This window comes from Dunckerocampus dactyliophorus, chromosome 7 (genome assembly GCF_027744805.1).
Source record: "Dunckerocampus dactyliophorus isolate RoL2022-P2 chromosome 7, RoL_Ddac_1.1, whole genome shotgun sequence".
Taxonomy (NCBI): Eukaryota; Metazoa; Chordata; class Actinopteri; order Syngnathiformes; family Syngnathidae; genus Dunckerocampus; species Dunckerocampus dactyliophorus.
Window position 1 is genome coordinate 5,011,609 of NC_072825.1, and position 22,117 is coordinate 5,033,725.

General features: G+C 42.6%; 1 protein-coding gene across 3 annotated transcripts in view; it reads left to right on the forward strand.

The window, feature by feature from the left end:
* The window catches only part of LOC129185728 (mannosyl-oligosaccharide 1,2-alpha-mannosidase IA), a 165,581-nt gene that overhangs the window by 1,620 nt on the left and 141,844 nt on the right, over nt 1–22,117 (forward strand). For all 3 annotated transcript variants that reach the window (XM_054783122.1, XM_054783124.1, XM_054783123.1), the window contains one exon: nt 273–1,827. In XM_054783122.1, the coding sequence (XP_054639097.1) occupies nt 1,270–1,827 (558 nt within the window). In that variant the 5' untranslated portion in view covers nt 273–1,269. The remainder of the gene's footprint in view (nt 1–272; nt 1,828–22,117) is intronic.

The window sequence follows — 22,117 nt, forward strand, 5'->3', positions numbered from 1 at the left end:
GCACAAAAAGTGACACATTTGTTCCTCTTGGCCAAAATGGCTCATTAAAAATGTCACGTTTTTGCCACTTTGTTCAGATTTACACACTTTGGTCATGACAGATATGGGTGGGGGTCCTTTATATGTGCATTGTTTTTAAATTTTTTTTTTTTGGGGGGGGGGGGGGGGTGGGGTGGTGGTGCACTTATAGAACCACTTTCATTCACGCGTGTTGTATTCTATCTTTTCTTATCATACACAATGAATAATGTGCTCTGTCTTTCGCTCCCCAGCTTCCTTTCCACTGGGGGAGGCGGTGTGGATGCTTAAACCAGAATCAGAACCCTCCCCGGCCGGATTAAATGTGTTGTGATAAGCTGCTCGGTGGATCCATCAAAGGCATCCGAGTAGCCCACTGGATCGTGTAGTAAAAGAGGAGGACTGGATCTCACCCAACCTTCCCTCTCCTCTCTCTCTACCTGAGCTGTGTGGTCCATATCCAGGCGGACCTCCGCAGCACAGACTGAAGGAGAGAGCCCAGCGAGGCGCGGCTTAAGCGGGGCGAAGCAGCAGCAGCAGAGTCCCCCTTCCCTTTCCTCACCCTCGGACTACAACCAGTGGAGGCTTTTATGTTATTGTTTCGTTGGGGATTTTTTTTTAAAATCGGATAACTTGCGTGGGACGGAACCTTCATTCCTTTCTCCAGTCCATGATATCCGGCCATCCGTTTCCCGCGGCGCGCTGACGTCGGAGAAGAGGCTGCAGCGGCGGGTTGACGAGCAGCAGAGAGTCGCCCTCTTACTGGAGCTTGAGAGCTTGAATGGTGCAGATGATCCATGTTGTGGAGGATTAAACCGATACACGGCTTGCTTTTGGGGGGTTTGTTTATTGTTGGCGACCGTGTGTGCACTATGCATCGGCACACAACTTTGCACCGTGACACGTCCCTTCCACGGCTTCATTAAAACGCGAAACAAAACGTCCAGAAGCTTTCAGGGAGCAGCTGAAAAACAGAAGCCGGGTAGCATGCACCAGAGACTGTGAAGCTCACTGATGTCACTGCGTGCAAACAGAGCCCTAGGCGGCGGGGTTGTTGCCGAATAATTGCTATAAAAAACACTCCTTTAAAAACACTCCTTTAGTGTTGCCTGTTGGCCAAACGCTTTCATGCAAGTCACATCGAGACCTCGGCGCATGCTTGTGTGTACAGAATCTGTCTTTGTTGTTCAAAGATACGCCTGAAGGATCCATACACTGTCCAGGCAGGGGAGATAAGACAAAAGTTCCTCCATGGTGTTCCGAAAGTTGCCCGGTGTCTCTGCATCGGGCATGGGTCTGCGCCTGTCTCAGAAGTTTGTCTTCTTGCTTTTTCTCTCTGGCCTGGTGACCCTCTGCTTCGGGGCACTCTTCTTTTTGCCAGACTCAGTTCGCCTGAAACGGATCTTCATGTCCAAGACCGAGATTCAGCCAGTGACTGTGGGATCCGGCTCGGAGAATGATGCCCGGGAGCACCTGAAGCGGCCCCGGGAGCAGGACCACCCACGGGGGGTGACCTCTGCCAAGGAGACCAGCGGAGGTGGTGCCAGGCCTAAGGGTCTCGGCCGCAAAAGGCCCACTTCCTATGAGGCCACGGAGGAGCGCCTGCCTGGAGGGAAAGCGCAGGAGGATCTGACCCAGTCCGGATCCAACGTGGAGGTGGAGAAAGCGACCTTGTCCGACCACGCTGCCGGCTTGGATGCTTTCAGCCACAAGAAGTTCCAGAAGTGTCTACTGAAGCCCATGCTGGGGAGGGATGGCGGCAAACCCGGTGACCCCAAGACGAGTGAGCGGCGGGAGAAGATCAAAGAGGTGAGGAGGAGGGCAAGGGTTATTTGCGTTGTTTTGATGTCTCTTGTTTCTTTATGAAATCACTTTCCAGAATGAGAGCTGTCACAACAAACACATAGCATTAGTCGTGCACACACACACACACACACACACACACACAAGCCACAGAAGTCATTAGATTCCCGTCGAGGAATTTGATTTGTGTGACAAGGCAACTGGATCTTTTTGTGACGGTTGCTGCTGTCAAATGGGGACAAAAACAGCAGCTTTAAGCGCTTTAAGCTGAGACTTCCTGTTGCGCATCCTGAGAAAGGCAACTTAGGTCTTACTTACTGTAGTCTTACTTACTGTTGACAGGTGCCATTAAGACGGGTTAGGACCCTGCCAACTTGTAGCTTTATCAAGTGCATGTTTTTCCCCCAAAGTCCCATATTGTATTTTTCAAAAATTTTATTAGAAGTTTGTTGTCCAAAATCTAGTCTTGATGCTGTCATACAGACATTTTAAAAGTGATTTGAGCAAGCCCTATTGGGAACATGCTCGTTTGTGTGTCTGTAGCTTCAATGCCAAAGAGCTGTGTTTGTGTGTCTCCAAGAAGCGCTGTCAACTTTTTACAAATACACTGTAACTCTGCACTTGTCTAACATAATAGATGACATATATCACATACAACAATGTAACATTAAGTGGGACAGGAGGACACAAACGTTAGCGACACAAGCATAATTATGTGCGCTACAGTGCTAACATTACACTCATATTTTAACAGCAACATCGTACTAGGTTAGCTTATATGCTGAAGAAAAACAAAATGATCAAGGTCCCACATCTGTAGCTGACTGACGGATAGTTGGCAAAGCCTTGGACTGCATTTTAAGATGTGTAGCGAAGCCCCTTTTATTAAAATAAAAACCCAACGAGCGTTTGAGTGCATCTTCTCTCAAAAGTAAGGAATAATTCTCCCGTTTGGTGCTCATAAACTGGCACAAGCATCACATACTAGTGTTAGAAAAACATTAAAAAGTCACTGACCCTCTAAACTTGTAGCTTTATTCATCCGACTGCCCATTTTTGAGGTTTAGTGGGTTATTAAGGGTCATACTTTTTTTTTTTTTTTTTTTTTTAAATACAATTGACAAATATTGTGGTTGTAGGAGGTAAGATGTTTTGCTACTGGAGTAGGACGGCAGAAGGTTCTGCACCCTTAAGACTTGAATTTCACCTTTTTGGGGACCCCAACAGTTAAATACCAGTCTATTCATTGTTAACCATATGGTGTGCATTTTGTCACCCTTCAGAAATGAACCCGGACTATATACCTATTTATGACCGTGTACACTCAAAAAATGTCATTGGAGTGGTACCCTTACAGATTGTTTTCAAACTATAGACTTTTTAAAAAAAATATGTGATGATACTGCCTCGTCATGGTACAGTAATACAATACTGTAGTTAACCCCATAGTCTAGATTTCTTACAGAGTAAACTCTGAAAAAAGTATGTCCTTATATTTCTAGGGCAGTGATTCTCAACAGGTGGGTCGGGTCGTGGCTTAGCCAAAGAAAATAGTGTAATGACCCGATGTCCCAGAATGCACCTCGCTTTGGTGCTATTCGCTTGCTACGCCACCAGAAGGTTGCAATGTTTATGGTCGACTTGATCAAACTTGAGCGGGAGGGGAAGGATATCGAGTGTGTACTTAAAGGGATAGTTGAGATTTTTTGATCAGCATCAGCAGTAACACCCCTCCCCAGAAGATATACCATGAACTGAAACATTTACACACCCTTTTTGTTCAACATTTTGAATTTGTGGATAAAAACTTGTAATGCTCCAATGAAATGTGCTGGCAATACCGTGTTATACTACCTCAAATTCAAACTGCACTTTAATGTCTTTTCATGAAAGGAACCGTTTACAGCTGGCTCAAAATGACACCACCAGCGCTCCTGCGCATGTGTGTGTTACCTGGGGCGCAGCTTACACGCTCGGACCAGTAAGAGCGCGGGGTATCATGCTTGCAACATGTTCAAAAATGAGCGCCCTCTAGGCAGCCATGTAATTGCTGCAAAGTCCCTTTTTTAAATTTAAAATTAAAATAAATAAATGTAACTTATTAAATAAATAATACATATGAAAAGTTTGCGTTACAAAAAGTTCCACAATTTGGCTTGCCGCTTGCCATTGAATGGGGATGGTGGATCCTGTAGCCAAACCACTCGAGAACCACTACTCTAGGGTAACCTAAAAAGTCCCCGTGTTGTATGTATTTGCCTTGGGGTTCATTAATTAACTCCTGCGGGGTACTTGAAATGTACCTTGGGACACCATTGGACACAAAGTGTGTTATTGGAAAGGGTACAAACAGTTACTCATGATTGGATTTGTGTAGATTGTACCCTCAGGGCCTGAATTAGGCCTCAACTGTACTCCCAGTATTGCACATCTGCAGCCACTCAAGGTTTGAGGAGGCGGAGGGTGGGTTGAGGATGCCGGGCAGCCATTGGCTGCCTCCTCCTGATGACTTCCAGCCTTGTGACACAGAAAATCCTGTTCTCTTGCTGCTGCGCTCCCTGACACCCTCTCACTGCGCTCACATGCCTGTCATAGCTGGCGGGGACGGGCGGCGCGATAACGGAGGTGTCAGCAGACGGCGAGGGTCGCACAACTCCCCCACCCCACTCCGCCCTCGACACCCCCTGCCCCCCATTCTCGCGTGCGCAGACCTCTCGGTGACCGCTAGCCTCTCACATAAAATGTCAGCGTGACTTTGCCTGTTACAAGCTGAGCTCGGCAAAAGTTGTCGATTCGAGCCTGTGGGTGCGGTCATCTGAGGCCAAGTGATTGTCAGTTATTCGCCTTTTTTGGTGTCGTTTTCAAAGACACACTACTTGCTTACATGGCTACAACCCTGCAGTGTGGATCACAGCGTCGGGCTTTGATTTATGTTTCTGTAAATGCACCACTCAATTCCTTCACCTTTGCAAATTCGTTCACCTTCACAGTGGCACTTTTCTAGTTCCAAGCTCTACTTTGTGGTGCTGATCATGATGATGATCTTGTGGGAATTCTGATGGCGTCTTTTCTTGGAGATGCTTGGCAGCGGTCAGCAATTTTGTAATGTGCATTACCGCCCCTTCCATGACTGGTGTGGAACGTTATTTGCAGAAGAATACTCGCAAGTTCCCCTTGTAAATGGTTTAGTTGGATTTTTGTTTTTTTTTGTGCTATGAATGAATGAGTCACATTTTGAACATGTACAAGAGAAAAGGTAAGGATTTGTATAGCGAGTTACTCTGCCACCCATAGCGGCTATGTAGGCCTATTATAGTGTACAGTATATAATGTTAGCCACTAAGCGAAGAGGGAGGATTGTGCAACTTGTCAGACACTATCACTGGGCCTTGGTGGAGGTCTGCATTAGACTGCATGCAAAGGGCGCCCACAGAGAGACAATGGTCCAGCCTACTGAGTGTCTCAAGCTGTGAATGGGCACGTTTCTCCCCTCTGCTGCCAACAAGCAGAAGAAAGCAGACTCCCCACCTCCTTCCTCAGCATGCTGCCAGTGGAGGGTGAAACAAGGTACAATCACTGCTGAATCACACAAGGCCACTGTTTGAAGGTCGCCCACTTCCAGCCAAACAGGCCCCCGGGGATAAACACTGCCAGGCGACTCTTGCGCCGTTTGCCGGTAGTCCAGTTAGTCCCTTCAGAAACACCTGTTTTGTAGTCCTGTGATGTCATCGTGCAGAAACTTGCATGTGGAGCTCCATGAATGCGTCTTGGTGTGCAACGCATAAAATGCATCAAAGTGGCACAGCTAAAGACGTTACAATGCATTGGCTGTTGGTGGTGCTCCAGGTGACACCATAGAAGCCTTCAGAGCATCCGCTTTCTTATCAGAGAGAAGAAGCTATGCATACATAAGTGCAGTGGTACCTCATTATGAATTAGTTCCAAAAGGACGGACAAAACCCAAACGTATGAAAACAGGGGAAATTTTTTTCCATAGGAAATAGGTAAAGATGCCAAAATATTAACACAAAATAAACGTCATGGAGAATAATTGTAGTTTTACATGCAGAAAACAATGTAAAATAATTATAAATGACGATTGAGTGGAACGTATTGCTGATGAGATTGAATTCAGTAGTGTTTCTCACCTTCAGTTGTTGGCACTTGCAACTTTCTGTTTGGTTTGGTTTAGTTTATTTGAACATGAAGGTTACAATGGAATACATCTCATGAATCATCCTTTCACAGTTCCACATGTCCAAAAGGAGTAGGAAGGAGCAAAGCTTATTTAATCCTACCCCCCATCCATTCCACATCCAGTGCCGTACCTGTTCTGTGGCCCCATGGTGGGTCATTAGCAGTTGCACTCAATGAAAAATACGCAGGAATACGCACTCTGAGGATTGATAACAGTACAGGTATAGGGCAACTGGTCGAGTTTGTACATGCAATACTGTACGAAAATCGAGAGTGTTAGGAAAGCAGAGCTACATTTTTTAATCATCCTAAAACTGGGGCGTAAAAACCCCCCAACAAGGTTTGTCTACAGACTTTTTAAACTTTGACAATGATTTGGAGTGCATGAGAAAGTGTAAAGAAAAAAATGTAGCTGTCTTTATTAACAAGTATATCGCACAACATAGCAGCAACAGCAGCAACAGAACCAATGTTGGAACAGCAGGAAGGAGCAACCTGCTTCAGCAGCACTGCATTGTAAACAACTGTACGACCCAGTGTAACATGCATCGATAGATACTTGAGTCACAAAAACAGCTGATTAGTGCGACCGGCATTTTAAGGTGCATGCAGAGGTGGATAAAACTTCTGGAATACAGATACTGCCATCTTGAGGACTGAATTTTGAAAACATTTTTGACGGAAATGTTTTTTGACCTAAATTGAGGCCCCTGCGGTTATTTGCTTTTGTAGACCACACATCCGGTGACAAGAGTATTTAATATAAAGTGTTCATTGAAGCATTTACAGTACTAGACTTCTAAACGCATTATTGTTCAGGCCACATTTTGGATACAGCACTGATTAGAGTGTGGATGTGTACCTAATGTTTTGGCTGGTGAGTGTGCATATGCACTCAAGCGGGCCCTCTTGCAGCTCGTAATGAGCAGCAGTTAAGCTGCCGCCGCTGGTCCACTTTCCAGCACCGTGACCTCCTTCCAACCCTCATTCTCCTGCTGTCTGCAAACCACATGTGCCGGGAAAATGGCGCTACGCTGAGACCCGAACAGATATCCCGGAGAGCTGCAACATTTGTGCTTAGCCCTTTCGCCTTGGTGTGCAAAAGTCAGGAGGCTGACGACGTCTTCCAGCATGTTTCCCGTGTCCGTCCAGTGCAGGCCAGATATTGATGTGGTGTGTGAGTCGATGGCATCTTAGCGGGGGGTGGGGTTGCGGTGGTGGTGGGGTTATGAATCCATCACAGCATTGATGGCTGCCGCACAGGATGAAGTTGACCATCAAATCTCATTTCTGTGCATAATTAACGTGAGGTTTGACTCCTTACTGTCAGACCTAGCTTAGAAGGGAAATTTGGATATACTTTAGAGTAGTCAGAGTAGAGCAGGGGTGCTCACATTTTTCCCAAGTCCCAAAGATCTTCCTCCTACTGTATAGAAAATATAGATTCTCTGTCTTTATAAATATGAGTATTTATGTACATTGTACATGTAAATCGGGGTGCACACATTTTTCAGCATCCAAGTTATAAGTCGACATGATCTATATCTTACTATAAAACATATAACATCTATAATGTAACTGGTAAGCTTTTAAACTTCTATACAAAATACTCCTGATTAATATTTCACATTCACAGTTTCAAAGTTTACAGGTAATCAAAGTACCTTATATCATTCACAAATAATTCACAGTTCACTTCAATAGGACAGTGAAGATAATTACACATAATTCCTCAATAGTTGTGTATATAAACAGTAATATGTCAGTCAAAATAGCTACGTAGCATTCATTAGACACATACAGTACTTCATGTATTATGTCCAGTTAGTGTCAGACATTTCCGATATACAAGAAATGAAAATTATTATGCAAAAGGAAATGCAGCCGAAGTCAAGGCAACATTTTAAAAAGCTTTCAGCAACAGGCACATTTTCCAATTCATCAGGAAATAGTTTAAGAAATGGAAGAGTAGAAAAACACGCATTTCTATAGTGGAGTTCATGACGTCAAGAAAAGCCCTCAAACAATTGACTTTTTTTGTACTTAACTAGCCGCTACAAGTGAACGGATAACTTTTGTTATAGAGACAGGCATCTTACCACCCAGTTCGTTTATTCATAATCAGAAGACAAAAGTTGCATCTCTGTGTGTAGTTTGAGACATCTGTTGGAGCAAGAGCGAATCAGGAGGGGAGCTTAATGTCAGCTGAGTGATGTCATGTGACATCTACAAAGTGACGTTTACGCGATCGACCCAAACTACTTTCGCAATCTACCGGTAGCTCGCGATTGACATAATGGGCACCGCTGGTGTAGAGCTTGTATAGCAGCACTGATTTACTATCCCCTGAAAATGAGTCAACACAGTGTGAATATTTAGTGTGAGCACCATCGTTATCGAGCACAGCCTTATTTCTCTTGGGCACTCCTCCGTGATGGCATCACTGGTGGAGCTGATGGGTGTTGCACTGCTCCACCTTCTTTTTGCTTGAGGATGCCCCACGGGTGCTCAAATAGGTTCAGGTGTGGAGGAGACATGCATGGCCACTTCATCACCTTGGGCTTCCTCAGCAAGGCGCTTGTCATCTTGGAGGTGTGTTTGGGCTCCTCATCATGTCAGAAAACAGTCATGTGGCCTACTTTCTGCTTCACAATGTCACAGTACATGTTGGAATACACTTTTCCATCACTGCAACTTCCTTGTGCTGGCAGCACTCATGCACACTGCCACCACCATGCTGGACTGCCGGCAAGACACAGTTATCTTGCTACTCACCTGTGCTGCCTGCTGTTTAGACAATAATTGCTGAGTGTTGACTCATTTTCAGTGGACAGTAAATTTGTCCTGCTATACAAGCTGTACACTGACTACTCTAAAGTATAAAAGTTTACTAGCATTGTCTTTTGACAAGATATACAGTAATCCCTCTCCACTTGGCGATTTGCATGTTTTGTGGTTGAATACGGTCGATTGGTAAAAAAATATGCATATTGAAGCAAATTTTACATTATTTTTTTTTTACCCAAATTAAGCATTTTCAAGAATAAAAATTTCAAAATGAAGTAATACAATTAATAGGCATTCAGAAGTCACATTCTTCAAAGACGCTGTGAATATGTAGGATTCTACACTGGTCAGTATGTGTCACTAATGTTACTGTAATGTTCGGTGAGACACACAAGCACCAGACGTGATCGTCAGCTATTGGCTATTGCAGGTCCATGTGTAAAAGTGATCATGGGGTGTTAATTCATTCCTAGAGGGCTCTAATCATGTTTAAAAGAATGTCGTAAACAGGTTTTTTTTTTATGCTCTCTGGACAAAACTATTCCATTTATAAATGAGGAACACTACTTTGCAGAGATTCACTTATCACGGTCGGGTCAGGGACCGATTAATAGCGATTAATCGCTTGCTAAAGTGTGGACTTGTGCAGAATGATTCCAGAATTGGATACATGCGATTTGGGTTAAAATAGGACACAGGTGGACAAACAGTTTTTGAAGCAAACATGCCCCCCTCTACCCTCGCTAACAAAATAAACTTATTCAGGTCATTTAGTTTGCACAATCCACAAGGCCAACAGCGGGCGTTGTGTCCTTTAGTAACACCTTTTAGAAGAGAAAAACATGAGGGATTTATCTGAGGAAGCTCTATGAATGTTTCCTGAGGTGGGGAAGATAAATTGAGACAGGAAGAGGAAGTGCGAGGGTGTCTTTTTTTTTTTTTTTTTTTTTTTTGCATTAACACCACTTTTGGCCCAACATTTCCTTTGTTCTAAATACCACACTTGAGGCATGCGTTTCACTTTGTGCGACGTGGTGGTGTTTATTTGTGTTGTTGGGCAGATTAGATGACTTTGTGCTGCAAAAAGACAAGCAAGGTCAGCTTCCTGCGTAGAAAGTGTTGCGAAATGCTAGTGCTTTTTTCTGTCAGTAAGCCGCGCGCAGCTAACGACGAGGCCTCGTAAACAGATTGCAGATGTTCTCCCTTGTTGTCCCAATAACATTTTCCCTGAACGCCATCCCCTTTACGTCCGCCTCTGCCAGGCTTTTAACTCCAAGACTCTTTGTGTTTACAGCCTTCAGGTTTTTACCTCATTTGCCCATAAAAAAAGCCAGAATATGTTCACATTTAGAGCAAAGATGGTCAGGGGGTGATCCTAAAAAAGTGCAGCTCAGATTTCATCAGTCAGCCTCTCCAAAATTGATAGCATGGGCACCATCAGTGCAACCTTTTCTCTCTGGCTGGCTGTGATGTTGCAATAAGTTTCCTGCAAGCCAATTTCTCCTGAGTCGGTGGCTCTACTGACATAATGGGGTCATTGTGAGTAGACCACCTAATCCCCCTTGCCGCCTTCTGTAGGACCCCGGATTACACTCAAAACACATGTTGTTTTTTTATCCTGCAGGTTTAATAGTGTTCAATTTTTTACGGGGGGCCGAGATGAGGCCAAAATTGTCTCTAATGGCGCTTCAGTTTGTTTTCTGTTTGCAGCACTTTACTTTTCACTCGTTATTCGCCTCACACTCACAAATCAACACATTCGGTGTGCAAAATCTTTGGTTATAGAGGTCATCACAGCTCAAAGCATCAAGGTCTAGGTCAAAAGGCAAGGTCACAGCAATGTCAAATGTGTCAAACACCAAAAAACGTTTTTCTTCACTTTTCATCCGATTGTCTCCAAACTTGGTAGACTTACGGTAGTTACATAGCCGTTCAACAGATTTGTTTTTGGTGCCGTTAGACACCAACCTTAAAGAGAGAGCCCAGGTCACAGTTCACAAGTTAAAAATGAAAGCGCAACAAACCTAATTGAGTCGCATGTCAAATTACAGCTTTGGTCCATGCTTTACAGATCTGAAGCCATGTTGGCAATACCACCTTTTATGAGGATGTAATAACTAGGAGTGCAACGATTTCGCGAATAACTTTTGAGTACATCGATTTACAAAAAAATCGAGGATTTTTTTTCTGCCTCGAGTAATCACTTACGTCACCAACGCGCTTATGTCACCCACGCAGAGGACAAAGAAGGAAGTGGATGTTTGGAGGCATGGGAAGATTGAAGAGGCGAGAGAAAGCGACAAGGCAACGAAAGAGAAGGAAAACATCCTGTAAAAAACAGACAGCAAATGTAGCTAAACAGCAAGTTGAACACCGTGACGTGTATCTGTTGTAACGCGGCACTTAGATGCCACAATAGCACATCTTATGTTGCATCATCTCCTCCCAAACGGAGCGGAAGATCCGAGACGAGGTTAATTAATCTTACTAACAATGTACCTTACTAACATAACGTTAGCCGTGTGGAGTTATGGCCTTCTCTTAATTATGACTACTGTCAAATGTGCAGCAGCTTATTATGATGGAAACGTGCCTTCATACAGGGTTGATTTCTTCTGCAAAAACACAGCGCTGCGAGTTAAGAAGATGGTAAATAAAAACATTTTAGCTAACTAATCAGTAGCTGCCCATTTCTAGCAGGCAATACTGTGTACTGGAACAAGGAAGTACGTGTCTCACTCACTTAGTTGCGAGTAGTGTGTTCCACGACAGAAGGTGTCTTTATTTTACTTTGAACACTGCAGAAGCTCAATATCTTAGAAAGAATATGTGTCTTATTTCTAGCGAGCCTGTTTTAAGATTAGGATTTATAAATGCACAGCCATCCAAATAATGTAATATGTAATTTAGTCTTAGTAATGTCTTTGTAAAGTCATTAGTATTTCTGTCCTTTCCCAGTAAGTAGTTACAGTCTGGGATGGATAAATTCATCTACAAAAGCACTATCATGTAGTCCATCAGACGCAAGAAAATACAGTTTGTTCCTATGCACAATGTGAATTTAAGAAATAAAACAGTTGAGTATCTAAAAAAATTAAACCAAATGGTCGTTCATCATTTAATGCTTTATTTTCTCTCGTGTATTTATAATGGCTCTTTCACCAAGCAAAAATGTTTTTTCCGATTACTCGATTAATCGAAAACATTTTCATTAGAATACTCGATTACTAAAATATTTGATAGCTGCAGCCCTAGTAATAACCAAAAAACATGCTTTATTGAGCCACCTCCTCAGGAGAAAATACATTATGAGTTTCTTTTCACACTTTTCGTGTCGCAGGTGCATCCTGGAAATTGTTAGTTCAGTTCAAGGAAGAAATGTAGTTAAACAAACACACTATTGCTACACAGTTGCATGGAGATAACAGACAACAGATAAACAAGACTGAACATGCCTCCACTGCTTAGTGGACTTTGATTGGGCGGACATTGACCCACTCTATTCTGTTGCACCATGGATTTTTTCTAAAACTAATTTTTCTAGCCATCTCCAAAATATGCATAGGGAAATAATACAATAACACCTCCAAATCCTTCAAATTTTGAAGAAATGTTTTCCCATAGGAAGCCTTTACAGTAGAAATAAAATGTTCCAGAATCAAACTGGGGCCGTAATAAAAGCTGCATTAGCTGTTTAAATAACTTAACATCATTAACTGTCATACAAGTGTACAAATAAGTTTTAGTATGAAGATGTAAATACAATATAAAACTTTTTTTTCATGACAAAAGCAAGTTGTGTTACAGATGCATCTCATTTTTTTAAAATTTTAAAAAGAAGTTGAATACAGGTAATAGTGGTAAAAAACAAAGAAAAAATCTATGCTAACATTGGTAACAAAGGAGGATGTGTATGGTACGAACGTTTTAAACATAGAAGTGCATTGAAATGCAAAAAAAAGGAAATGCGAGTGAGACAAAAAAAAATGTAGTGAGCAACCATTAAAGTGAAATGGGCTGTTCATCAGCTGATGAAAAGTTTAAGACCATAGATCAAAAACACCCGAAACCCACAGAGAATAGAAATAAACTGTTCAAAAAAGGACTCAGTAATGAGTAGCTGTGCCATTCTTGTTAATCATCTGAAAAATTTGTTTGGGCATGCTTGATGCCAGTGTTTCCAGGAGGCTGGTGGGAATGTTGCTCCAGGTGGTGAAGATGGCTTCAGGGAGGGCATCCACTGTCTGGAACTAATGTACATTTTTGTAAACTTCACTTGCCATCCCTCCTCAAATGTTCTCAATTGGATTTAGATCAAGGAAACACATAGGATGGTCCAAAAGAGTGACCTTATTCTTCTGGAAGAAGTCCTTTGTCAGGCGGGCGTTGTGAACTGCAGCGTTGTCCTGTTGAAAAAGCCAATCATTACCACACAGACGAGGGCCTTCAGTTATGAAGGATGGTCCCTGCAACATCTCCACATAGCCACCTGCCGTTTGACGCCCCTGCACAACCTGTTGTTCCACTGAAGGATAAAGCACCCCATTTTGCTTGTCATGCCACGTTGGAAGCCACCAGGACCATCAACATGAATTTTATTTCTCATCAGAGAATAAAGCTTTCTTCCACCTTTCAATGTCCCATGTTTGGTGCTCTCGTCAAAACTCTTAACGGGCAATTTTGTGGCGTTGAAGGAGACGAGGAGACGAAGACCATCAGGTGCCGCCTGATGGTTATTGGACTGCACTTGACACCAGTAACAACGTTCATTTGGGCCGAGGATCCTCCCGTATCTTGATGGACAGCCACTTGACTTTTTTGTTCACCCTCAGGGTCTTTGAAGAAGTTTAAACTGACTGTCTTACTGCATCCAACCTCAGCAGCAATGGTGCAACGCAAGAGGCCTTGCTTACGCAGCCCAACAATCCGACCGTGTTTAAAGAGAGAACGCTTTTTTTCCATCGAGAGATCATGACAGCGTGAAAACATGACAGAAAGTTACATGAAACAACATTTTTGCCAAGATTTTGGCAAACGTTTGATCAGCTGATGAGCACCTCATTTCACTGTCATGTGTGTTTGCAATAAATAGTTTGGTTTTTCTTTCCCCAAATTCTTTTTGCATTTTGAAGCTGTACCTTATCATCCAACAAAATGAATGGTACTGCAAAGAATAACTAGAGGATAATAGTGGTAAGAAAAAGCCCAAAAAATCTATGCTAACGTTGATAACAAAGGAGGATGTGTATGGTATGAACATTTTGTGTGCAAACCTAGCGTATTTTATGAGCTTTTTAGCTGTATTTCATTCTATAAGCTTGGACACGCCTTCTCATGCGGTTTCTTTATTTTCATGACTACCGTTTTCCATTGTAGATTCTCAAAACTATGAACACATGTGCAAGTATGTACTTGACAAAAAAGTCTGAAATAACTCTAAATATGTCTTATATTTTAGACATATATATATATTTTTTGATAGCGCTGCAAACCCTTGACGTTCTCTCAATGAGCTTCATGAGGTAGTCACCTGAAATGGTTTTTACTTCACAGGTGTGCCTTGTCAGGATTACTTGTCAGGTATTTCTTGCCTCATTAATGGGGTTATAATTTCAGTATATGTCTACTGTATATTTAATTTTTATTTTATTTATTTGGTACTACAAAGAATAACTACAATGGTACTCAGTAATAAAAATTAAAATAGCTTGAAAAGGGAATTTAAAATAAACAAATATAGTTTAATAACAAAGAAAGTAAATGCTTAAAAACAATATAAAAGTAGTAGCTTGGTAAAAGCAATACGCAGTAGAGCGTAGACCTCCGCCAGGGTGAAAAGGATATAGTCTACATATCACACATGAAAATAATCGGTCAAGAACAGTGTCCATTGTCCATCTGTTGTCTCTTGTGAGAAAATGGTTATATCCGCATTTGCAGTCTGCAGGTGCGGATTTAGAGGGTGGTGTGCCCGTTTTGAGGCACCCGCAATTTTTTTTACCACAATAAAAGCTAATAAAATGATAAACCATCCTGGATTACAGTCACCAGTCCCAGTGAAGGTACATGTATGTCTAAACCGGTACACGTTGATTTATTAGTACTGCAACCGAGAACGCAACCGAGACGCATGCTATTCCTGAACCCACTGTCAGGCTGATCATTTACATTGGACATTGAACGTGTGCTGTACATGGCTATTCAGGTGGAGGTGCAAAATAAAGGTTCTGGCATCATGACTATAAGGAAAACTGTTGTCTATTCTCAATGAAAATGAACCAGAAAAGCGATCCCCAGTCACATAAAATTATACTCAAATCCTCGGAATTTACAGCTGCTTCAAATTGGAAAATATTTCAGGAAATTGAGCTAAAATGGGTTTCTCCTAGTACTGGTAATTTTATAAATAGAATGTTTTGGCTTAAACGATATATTACAAGGATAAAAATAACAACAAACTCTTGAAATTAAGGACATGAAATTGGCCTCAGATATCACCAGATTGCAGGAAATGAGGTCTAATTAAAAAAAAAAATTTATGCAGGAAGGGCCCCCAGACCACACCTCTCCTTTTCAAAAAAGCTAGATCTGTCCCTGGTCTGATTTGCGCCAAAATCGAATGGATTCTTGTTCCGTGCAAATGAGCTACGCATGTCATTTTGCTGATTAGCAAACAGTGAAGAATACAACAGCTGTCGCCAACCTTCATTTATACAGATGCCCCGAAAAACATTCTTAAAAACATGCATGCAACCCCGACAAGTGGTTCAGGCAGGATTGTTAGCACAAAAAAAAGATGTGGTTGGTGTGCGTATGCGTGGGCGTGCGTGTGTTTGCTCCACAAGATGAAAGGTCCACGGGCAGCCTTGTTTGCTCCAGGCTCTGCTTGACATCCTGTGCAAGGTGCCGAATGCGCCCACTCCCCACCCCTTATCACCCCCCAACACTCTCTTCCGCCTCTTTCCCTGGCCTTGGTGCTCCAACAAAGACCAGAAAAGAAAAAGTTGGCCTAGATGCAAGCAGCCTTTAAGACTGTTTAAGCCCCCAGCCTGGTCCAGACTCCTCTCTGCTTTTATGGCTGCCTAATTGGTCAGAAAAAAACATGCTCAATGGGCAAGACACAAGCCTGGAGGTGGGGGTGGGGGTTTGATGGGGGAGAGGGCGCTGGCTTGGCTCTGTTGATGTCTTCTCCATCTCACTTCTTGTATCTTGTCATCACTTCTTCTTGTGATGTATCTTTATGACGCTTGCTCTCGCTCTGCTTCGTGGCGGCACTCAAGCACGCTAGCTGGCAGTGGTCCTGGTCGGCCATCGGCCCGTATGATTTGTTGTTGCAGCGCAGGGACGTTAGCGCACAACACTGATCAGTCTTTGACCTACAACATAGGAAGAACCGTCACTATTTTCAATGCGTTTGCCACAAAAGCCTTCTTTCTGCAGCCTTTTCGGTGTGCAAATAGCCTTTAATGAGCAGAGTGTATTTGTTGATTACTCCAGCAATTAAGTGGCCAGTCAAATGGCAGCCGTGGTGCTTTGTGCTCATTAGCATGGCCTAAAGAGTTCTCCTATACTTTCTTCAAGGTTGTATTGTTGTGGAAAGTCAGCAGAAATACCAAACAAATGTTGATTATTTGGTTCACCAAGTGCTGGGTGAGAAATACTCACTCAGGACACCAGAAGAATGTGGTCTTGGTTACCTCCGCTGCATGGCACTATGAGGTACTATTTCTAGCACCTGGTACAGCAATGCAGCACCAGTCAAACGTTTGGAGTCACCTCCTCATTTATAGCATGAGAAATGTTCCCAACATTTTGACTGGTTCTTTATGTCAGTGGTTCTCAACTGGTTTGGCTGTGGGACACCACCATCACGCCTCACTGACTAGCCGTGACCCAAATTGTGGAAATTTTTATATTTTATATTTAAAGTGACTGTTTGCAACACAATGTGATGGACAGCGGTGAGAAACTGTCTCTCTCTTTATGGCTCGCTCTTCTCCAGCGGATCTCTGCAGCTGTGTGTCGGACGCACAGCATCTTAAGTCCTTCCCCCTCCGCTCAAGCTTGACCAAGTTGCCTATAAACATAGCACGCGCCTCGTGGCGGCGTAGCAAGCGAATAGCACAGACAAGAACGAGAGGTGCATTCACGGACATGGGGTTGTAAAAACATATATATTTTTTCCCCAGGCAAAGACCCGCGACCCACTTTTGGGTCACGACCCACCAGTTGAGAATAAATGCTTTGTTATGTTAGCTTATTAACACATATGCTAAATGTTATCGTAGCCTATTGCTGCGGTATTTTACTCCACAGTCGTGGAGTGCTGTAGCACTCGGTTTTCTGGTCTCCGATGCCTTCAGTGCAGCTTGGTTTTCATAGTTTCCCCAAAGTGTGGTTTTGAAGTGGAAATCCAACCGCTCCACCTGGCCACACTAGTCTTGGTGCCCTCAGTCTCCTCTTGGATAAAACCTCTTTGCGTCAGGAGGATAAAAACGGCAGACCTCTGTTGGTGCTGTTGTTTGCACGTGTTTTTAGACTGATGCCTTCAATGCAGCTTGGTTTTCATAGTTTCACGCAGTACTGTTTTGAAGTGGAAAACCAGCCGCCGCACTTTTCTGGACTAGTCTTGGTGTCCTCAGTCTTCTCAGATAAAACCTGTCTGCTTATTCCTCCACTGTTACAATGTCTCTTTTTCCAACTGATGCGTTCATTGCAGCTTGGATTTCATAGTTTACCTTCAGACAAGGGAGAATGTTTTTAACAGAAGCAAGGACTTTCATCATGTCATAGCGTAAACGGTGTCATAAGTTTCACAACAGGAAACGGGTGTGACCTCGTGTCTACTTTCGGTAGCGACTGTTTTTTATTTTCGTGAGGAAGCCAACCAACCGTCACAACATGTGGTGTTTCGGGTAAGCAGATGTCAGAGCATGTGAACGTCTCGCTCGCGTGAGGTTTGACAAGTTTCCATGGAAACAAACTCATCCGTGTTGTCTGGTTGGCTTTTTTCTGCGCTAATGAGGCAGTCAAGACAGACTTCGGGTCAAAGTGGAGACGATGATATCACTCTCATGATTGTTGGTATCATTTGAGGCCCTGCAGCATGGAGCACCAGTCAGAAGTTTGGAGACACTTTCCTAGTCAATAGCATGAGAAAGTGTCTCAGAACTTCTGATTGGTACTACAGTATATGTGGAATCTGAGGCTTTAGGATTTTTTGTTAAACTAAAGGTGTTTTTCATCTCTTCTCCCTTCAACGATGTCAAGCTGGCTTCATCACGCTCGCTCAGTACAGAAAGCGCCACAGAATCACAGAAGAGCTCATTAGAGGACAGTGCATGGTTGACCTCGCTCACGTGTTAGCGGCAGGTTGCCTCACTCGCTATAACGGTGGGCCAATTTAATGCGAGATGGATGACGCTTGCTGCGCGCTTAACGTCCAAAATGTCTAATTAGATCATTTGCATGGCCCACATGTGGGCCACTTTGAAGGCGAGGAAAGACACTGATGATAGAGAGGGATGGAGTATCCTGGGGGGGCTTCTTCTTCTTCAGCGCACATCAATGGATTGTTGTACTAACCAAACAGTCTCTCAAGTTGATTGTTAGTTTCACATTAGAGCTTTACGCTGTATTCCCGGTTATTATTTAATTAATAAAGGATTAAATTAAATTAATTATATATAATTATATATATTATATATATATCAATAGCATATATACTAAAATAAAAGTTTTTCTCAATAATTTTCTACAATTAATTAGTGTTAGCATTTTGTAAAGTAGATTGAATATGTACTATATTATATATTTGTATTATGGTAATAAGTTAATAAATTAGCCCTAATTATTCAAATTGTACCCCATTAATTTAATTGTTTTTTTTTTTATGACAGTAAAGTCGGACAAAATTGTTGTATTAGTCCAAACAAAGGTACCTTCAGTTGTATCAGACATTAATATGAAAAAGAAACTGAAGAAACAAGGGTGGTCTAATCATTTTTTCCATGACAGTATATTTATATTTTACATATTAATCAAGGGAAAATGCTAGTTTTTACAGTGTCGTCATAAAAGAGGAAAAAAATCAATCTCTCTGTTGATTTTTTTGCTTAAAATTAGGGTTACGAGCTGCTAGTTACCGACAGGCATAGCCAAGGACAGCTATTTGGGAGCTTGTGTCAGTGTGACCATGACTGAAGACGAGAATTGATGTAAATAGCATTAGCAGTGCTAGCATTAGCAGTGTGCTAGCTAGTCACAGGGAAAGATTTTCCACGCATCAGTAAAACATACGTACATTATAGCGATCTAATTTATCTTATTATTTGTGTAAAACTATGACAGGAACAACATCAAAATAAAAGCACTAAATGAATACAGAGCCACCATCCACCAGTACGAGCCTGGAGTATGTTTTTCAGAGAAGTGCACTGCACAAATATGCACATTAGCACTCGATAAGGTCATCAAATCTTACCTTTATGCATTCCCACACAGTATCCGCATTTGCGACCAAATATGAGTTGAAAGGAAAAAGGGGGAAAATACATGATAGTAGTCTATCTGTGCAACGTGGGAGAAATGTAGATGGCGTGTTCAAGGACCGTGTCGAGCAAAGTGGTACAAGTCGTCGCTCGAATTAAACATGCAAGAACTGTGTATATTATTTTTTTTTAAATAAAGGCCCATATTTCCAAAACTGATATCCCTTTACACAAAATTTTATGTAGTTATTTACAAATTATTTTATTTATTTTAAGTGTTTTTTTGGGGGGTTTTTTGCATTATGCGCCTGAGTGTTTCTTGCGGCCCGGTGGTTGGGGACCCCGCCTGACAGCATGCTTGGGGATATGATGTGCTCTTCTACACACTTCTACACACTTCTACACACTACACACAAACTGTAAGAATGCCACTTTTACAGAATTGGCTTCTTTATTTTATAATGTAAGATTAATGTCTACAACATACCGTTGAATCGAATCGTATCGTGTGTACACTGTATCGAATCGTATCGAATTGTTCTTTTCTGTTTTTAAAACGTATAGTTTTTGATCGTAACCCATGCATCTAGATGCGTACTGAATCGTTTACCATAAAGATATTTACAGACCTACAGTACTTATTATAGATGAAAACGTCTTTGTAACTGATTAATAAACTTATTAGTTAACTAATGAAGTTATTAGTTAACTAGCATTTGAAGAATATTTAACTGAAACTGATCTTTATGGTGTTTTGGTTGTTTTTGTTTTATTTCATTTATTACATCAAGATGGCAGTTCATTCCACTTCAGCACAAAATGTCAAGGGTGACAAATTACAACTTTGGGCCTTGTTTATCATCCTGGTTCTCCCTAATGCTTAAGAAAAAAGATGAGTCATTCTGTGACATCATCAATCAACCACCGTCTTGACAATCTTTCTTGCTAACTACTAACAGTGTTGGTCTGGAGTCTTATCCATAGAGGGTTGCCCGGCAACAGCCCCTCTCCCCCTTTCAGAAGGGCGAGCAAAATGTGTCCACCAGACTGGGATGCGATTGCGAAAGCTTGGAAGCGACACACTGGCATGAATATGAATGGTGTTTCCTGACACGGTGCCAACGTCCTCCATCGTCTGCTCGGCCCGCATGCCCACCGGTGGCAGCCCCTCTCCATCAAGAGCCCTCTGTTGTTTATTTTGCTTGGAGGTCTTTCTGCTTTGTTAGCTGAGTTTTGTGTGTGTGTAGAAAACAACGGCAGTGTCCGCTACCCCGCCCCCCTCGGGGCTAATGGGCCCTCTGCACGTAGGCTAGCATTGCTGCAGCAAGTGTCAGAAGCGAGAGAGAGTATAAAGAACATAATAATCGTAAAGACGCTCCCAGCTGGAAGGATGACAAAAGACATACGAGCGTCACAGTGAAAGTAATTAATATATGAGCACTTTGCTGCTTAACGTTCCTTTCTTTTAAGCTTGAAGCTTGCTAGAAATGTCACAAAATAAAGCTACGACTCCTGCTTACAGAGGCGTAAAATAAGAAGGTTGGTCATGCTGGGTAACACACGCGCAGCAGCAGCATCAGTGTAAAGGTCACATGATTAACCCTGATCACACAAGACGAGCGTGAAATTAGCGCTGATGACTCAACGCTTGCGTGTTTAGCGCCCGTGCGAGACCATCCCTATTATGTCGGACTCCTAATTGAACATTTTAGCCAATATTTTACGAATAAAATATATCATTTAATTTTTTTTTTAACCCAGATTGGCTTTGACACTTGAAAGTGGAATGGCGTACCACAGCAGTGTGTGACCAGGCTGCTGTGTGCTGTGTTTGGGTCTTCCCCTTCTACTGATGTTCCTTTTTTGAAAGAATACCTCGTATTAAAGAGCAGGATAAGCTGTTTGGCATAGACGCTGTGGATTTGGCACGTTGGACATTCTCCCAGTTCATCCCACAAATGCATGTTCCTTATAAAATGCGGCATCATCTAAAACAGGAGTCTCAAACTCGCGGCCCGCGGGCCATTTGCGGCCCACCAAATTGTATCTTGCAGCCCGCGGCTGGACATCAGAGTAGTGTAACTGCAGCCTGCAACATCCGGGCAAGCTCAGTGTTACTTCCATACTTCCAGGGGCAAGTAAACACCAACACTGAACTAACAGTAGTGTTATCACGTGGATGTATTGTGAATTGTATCGTATCGTGAGGAACCCTGAGATTCCCGGCCTTACTCCCAATACTTGATGCGGCCCAGCCTCACCCAGACTCTCCCTCCAGTGGCCCCCAGTGAAATTGAGTTTGAGACCCCTGATCTAAAAGGAAAACAAACAAGCTTTACAATGGGATAACATTTACTGACGAGAAGCATCGCTACCACTGAGAAATAATCTACCAAACACACATTTTGTTCACCAAAATGGGTTTGAAGCAGATGTGTTTAACATGGCAACTGATATGTTACTAGAAAATGTGTGCTAATTTGGCTTTTGAACGACAGTATAGTTTACTGCAAAAATAAAAATAAAAATGACTTTGGAAAATGTGGATCCCAGGATTTGACCATTTGAAAACCTCTGGTTGACAACGAACTCATCATCAGAATTAATGCTGGCTGGTCTCGTGGTTAGCATGTTGGCCACAGCCACAGTCAGGAGATCGGGAAGACATGGGTTTGAATCTCTGTTCGGCATTTCTGTGTGGAGTTTGCATTTCTCCCCGTGCGTGCGTGGGTTTTCTCCGGGTACTCCCGTTTCCTCCCACATTCCAAAAACATGCATGCTAGGTTAAATGGCGACTTTAAATTGTGCATAGGTATGAATGT